The following is a 5,074-nucleotide window of genomic DNA, read 5'->3' on the forward strand; positions in this document are numbered from 1 at the left end:
ACGACTTAAGAGACTGTTCACAAATTTCTACCAAATGTTCAAAAATTTAGGAAAAAGTTCACAATTTCGAAAAAATGTTCTTGAGTTATAGAAAGTGTTCATGGTTACAAAAAAATGTTCATGATTTTGGAGAATGTACACGCATTAGTAAAAATAAAACCACGGTTTTGAAAAAATGTTCATCATTCCAAAAAAAAGTTAACGACTTAAAAAATAAATCACAAATTAATAGATCTTAGGAAATTGAAAAAAAAACAGTAAAAATGAAAACATATAAGTAAATAAAAAACGAAAACAAAACAGAAAAGAAAAAGAAAAAAGAAAAAAAAAGAAAAACCCGGTTCAGGGAAGGTTCTAGAACATTCCCAACACCGGTTGGGGGTGAAACCCCGAAATGGGCTGGTATACGCCGTACAGGAACCCTTATTTCGTGGCCCGTTCGGCCTAGGTCACGACATTGCAACCGTTGTAGCCCTGTATGGCCACGCCACACCGGCGTGCCTATGTCTCGCTTGACATAGAGAGCGCGAGACAGGGCCAGCCTAGCTTGCGGGAGGTCACAACCTCGTTTTCTGTTTCTTTTGCACGTTTTTTTATACTTCCAAATATTCTAAAAATATATATTAATAATAGACACTCTACATAAGACATTTGGGAAATGTTAATCTAGCAGTTCTAAAATCTTAAATGTTTATAAAAAAGGTTTCTCGTGTATATACAAACAAATGTGTATGAGAAAAGTCGATCATGTATTTAAAAAAGTTCACCTAGCAGTTGAAAAAATGTTAATCATCTATTAAAAAAAGTTAAATGTGTACAAAAAATATGTTCCTTGCGTATACCAAATGTAAAGTGCGTATCAAGTAATTGAAGATGATTTTTTAAATGTTGATCCTATATCAAAAAATGTTAATCATATTATTAAGAAATGTAAACTATGTATAAAAATGTTCCTAATATCAAGTATGTACAATGTGTATGGTAAAGTAGTCATCAAACACAAAATTTGAAAAACTTCTCATCATCTATTTAAAAAATGTTATATGTGCACAGAAAATGTTCCCAATGTATAGGAAAAATGTAGAACGTGTATTTAAAAACTGTACATAAAAACATAAATTTTAAAAAATGTTGATCGTGTAGAAAAAATGTCAATCATATATTTCAAAAAAGTTAAAAATGTATTAAAATAATGTTCCTGACATATATTGAAAATGTACAATGTGGATGAAAAATCTAGTCTTCAAACATATTCTAAAAAGGTTAATCACATATTAGAAAAATGTTAAACATGTGTCAAATAAATTTTCCTAATGTTTACCTAAAATTTGCAAATGTATATGAAAAATGTAGACATGTGTTGAAGAAAAAAAAGAAAGAAGCAAAAAAAAATCGGTGATAAGCCGAAGAAACGGAAGAAAGAAACACCCGAACAACGAAGAAAAATGGAAAATCCAAAGAAAAACCATGAGAAAAAAAATTAAAAGAAAAGAAAACGAAGGAAAAATGAAGTAAACTGATGAAAACTAAGAAAGAAACATAAACCGAAGAAAGGCAAAGAAAATATAATAGAAAAAAATCAGAGAATGGACAAAAGAGAAATGAAAAGAAAAGAGAAAGAAACCTGTAAAAGCGGGAATACAATATGAAGAAAGCGTTGCAAAACAAAGGAAAACCAAAGAAACCCACGAAGAAACAGAGAAAAAAACGAAAAAGAAATTGAAAAGATGCAACGCAACCGAGAGAAGGAAGCAAACGCGAGCGACAGCGTGTGTGCGAAGGAACGCATGAAAAAGGCTGGCCTAGTATTGTAGTTGCAGGGGAAAGCTTCAGGCGAGACAGTTGATATAGTCCTTGCGGTGTCACATGGCTCACGGCAAACCGTGCTCATTGGAACCCTGGAAACAAGAAGCCCGCCCAGTCCAGCGAACTTGATCACTCATCATTCTTTGTATACCCTTATCAAAGCAATAAAACATAGTTCACACCCGAACGATACAATATGATGAGAAAGACTCTCGTACAAAGCCAATCAAAAGATACAACTTGAGTCTAAAACAGGCCTAACACCTCGTCGAGGTTCGACCAAAGAATCCTGAGCTCCACGATAACACCCCGGAGAGGGTGACAACGCGACCTGCCGAGTCCGAGCATAGACATTGGCTTTTACCTGGAGCACCGAGACAGGAACAAGTGGCACGACGACGTTTCAGGAAGCAAGCACACCCATAGGTGCCGCCGTTGTCGGCGCCAGAAATGCAAAGCTTTCGCTCGGAAGCTCGCCTACATCACCAAGAGGAGTTTCGATCACCACCACAACGAGGGCTAGCTCATCCACACCAGATCTGCGCACTGCAAGAGCAAACCAGAGCCTCCCATCACTACACCCCTTTCCGTCCACACGACCAAGAGGTGGAGTCTGCCAGAAAGCCAATTGTGAAGCCACCATCCAGTACCGCTGCCCCGGCATCCCCTAGGCATCACCGATCATCCACGTCACGACCAGGCAACAACGGTAGGAGGAGTGAAAGGCGCCTCCTTGCCTTTCTCTGTGTACTCTTTACTTGTGCTACCTGCCTAGAGAGTAACTTATATGGAATTTTGCTCGCCCCATGATTAATGCTCTGTGCTTGACGACGGAAACGAAATAAAATCAGAACACTCACCGGGCAATGATAAGCTGGGTTATCTTTCTTACTTTCTCACTTCCATGTTCCAACATGCATGTGCATGCATGCATTCTTTTCTCGGCAAGGAGGCGGTAAGCGTTGTCATATAGGATCCGGCTTGCTTGCTCCCTCTTCATGCTCTCATCCGTGTTTCCACTTCATCGTACGACTGTCTTTTTTATTTTTTTTCTTTCTAATCTAATCAGTAATCATCTCCCCTCCTGATTTTAAAGGGGTGGGATCGGACCTTATTTTATTTCAATTAAATCAAGCCACATATGCGAGAGCATAGATGGACACACGCGCGGGAAGCCGTATACGGGTATTCATAAAGTTTAACACGTTTGGGCGCGTGATTAGGCCCGCAATTAGGTATAATCCTTGTGTTTAGCTGGACGTAAACACCTCAAAAAGGCAAAGGCATAAACACAAAGCTGCAATTTGGTGGCCGGAAGCAAAGGAATTCAAAGATTCTTCCGGCGATCAATCCATCTCCTGTGGTCCTGCGTATATATACTAGCTAGCTAGGCTTTGTCACGCATTGCTTCGGCCGCTAAGCTTCGTGGAATCGCGTGGTTCGCGATAATCACGTACGTACAGCGCCGATCGATTAGGCAGGTGGGTAGCCAGACGCGACATGAGGAGTCATGGGACACTTCCACACTCAAAATCGCTCTATTTATTCCCTCCTTGATGCATTGTCCCGACTTCAACACGTGCGCAGGCTATCGATCTATCAATGGGTGCGCACACGCTTCTCACCCCGGTTGTCAGCAAGATCTTCTGCAGCTCCCTGCAGGCCGTGCTCCTGGTCCGCCGCCGTCCCCCCGCCGTCACCGGAGGCGGCTTCGTCGTCACCGACCGCGAGCAGAGGGTAGTCTTCAGCGTCGACGGCTGCGGGATCATCGGCGCCAGCGGGCAGCTCGTCGTCAGGGACGGCGACGGCACCGCCATCCTCTTCATCCACAAGAAGGTGAGTTACCGAGTTCGTAGGTCGAGCTCGAGCTAGTCCATGTGCCATCTCTGCGTGTTTCAACCGATTTGGCCGGTGTCACAGGGAGGAGTCGTCCAAGCGCTGAGCGTTCACAACCGGTGGAAAGGGTACCTCATGGACTACGGCGAGCCGAGCAAGCCGGTGTTCAGCTTGCAGGACCCGAAGCCGGTGCTCAGCTGCGCGGCGGGCGACGTCCGGGTCACCGTCGAACCCAAGGGGAGGAAGCGGCACTGGGACTACGAGGTCACGGGATCCTTCGCCCACAGGGCTTGCGCCGTCAAGAGCCGCACAGGCCACGTCGTAGCACAGGTAAAGTTCTATCACGTGATAAGTCAAAGGAGTTGAGTCATGAGTTCAGTTCAACTCAATTACTGTACAAATTATGAGTTTTGATTTTCTAATAACGTGTGAACTAGATTGGAGTGAAGGGGATGATGGCCGGCCGGGACTTCTACCATGTGGTGGTGCAGCCGGGCTATGACCAGGCCTTTGTGATTGGCGTAATTGCCATCCTCGACAACATGAATGGGGAATCCACAAGGTGTTAATGCTACAAAGTGGGAGCAATGAGCTCATCACATTTAGCCATGGGACCGATAAGATTGTATTGCCAATTTGTTTAATTATCTTGATTGATTATTTGCTGGGCCGCTATATTTGCTCCTTCTCAATGGTAGTCTGGAGGTGAAATTACTGTAAATTGGTGTAAATTAAGGTTGGGTTTGTTGAACAAGCAAATGGTATGTGTATAGTGTTGCGTATCTTGCGAACACGCTCCACGTGTTTGCCTATGCCCTAGACTGAGTTGGCTGGGGTTTGCTGCCATGATCCTGCCTCGATGTTCATTGGAGGTGACTTTAATACTGTCCGCCATGGGGCAAAAGTACCGATGACCTTTTCTGTTCACTAGCTAATTGTTCGTGCGTAGCAATGATGGCATACATATTCTATTGGTTCAACAAGGCTCATATTGCAAAGCGCTGAGCACAACACGAACCTAAACCTTGCTGCAAAGAAGGGGACTTGAAGATTAGTTTGTAGTCATAAAAAATAGTTCGGCAACAAGGCTTGTATTGCAAAGCCTGACGCACAACCCAACCATTGTTGCAAAGAAGGGAATTTGGGGATTTAGTTGATGTCACAGTCGTATAAAAAATAACTGTTCCACGAGGATTGCAACAAGGCTTGTGTTGCCAAGAGCTAAGCGCAACATAGATCGCCATGGGGAAAAAGTATTGGTGACCTTTCCTGCCCACTAGCTAATTGCTCGTGGGTTGCAATGATGACATACATATTCTATTGGTTCAACATAAATCATGTCCGCCATAAATCTTACACCCATCGTATTACATACCTTGGTAAGATTTGAATTGATTTGACTACGTGTAGGGAAGGCAACTTTTGATTTAGG

At 43.0% G+C, this 5,074-nt stretch overlaps 1 protein-coding gene across 1 annotated transcript; it reads left to right on the plus strand.

Annotated features, from left to right (window-relative positions):
• Positions 1–3,215: 3,215 nt before the first annotated feature.
• Positions 3,216–4,514, plus strand: LOC123081544 (protein LURP-one-related 6). The gene is made up of 4 exons (XM_044504109.1): positions 3,216–3,287; positions 3,394–3,642; positions 3,727–3,972; positions 4,080–4,514. Exons 2-4 carry the CDS (start codon positions 3,409–3,411, stop codon positions 4,209–4,211), a joined length of 612 nt encoding a protein of 203 aa, XP_044360044.1. The 5' UTR covers positions 3,216–3,287; positions 3,394–3,408; the 3' UTR covers positions 4,212–4,514.
• The last annotated feature ends 560 nt before the right edge of the window (positions 4,515–5,074 follow it).

The sequence above is a fragment of the Triticum aestivum genome, chromosome 4A, assembly GCF_018294505.1.
Source record: "Triticum aestivum cultivar Chinese Spring chromosome 4A, IWGSC CS RefSeq v2.1, whole genome shotgun sequence".
Taxonomy (NCBI): Eukaryota; Viridiplantae; Streptophyta; class Magnoliopsida; order Poales; family Poaceae; genus Triticum; species Triticum aestivum.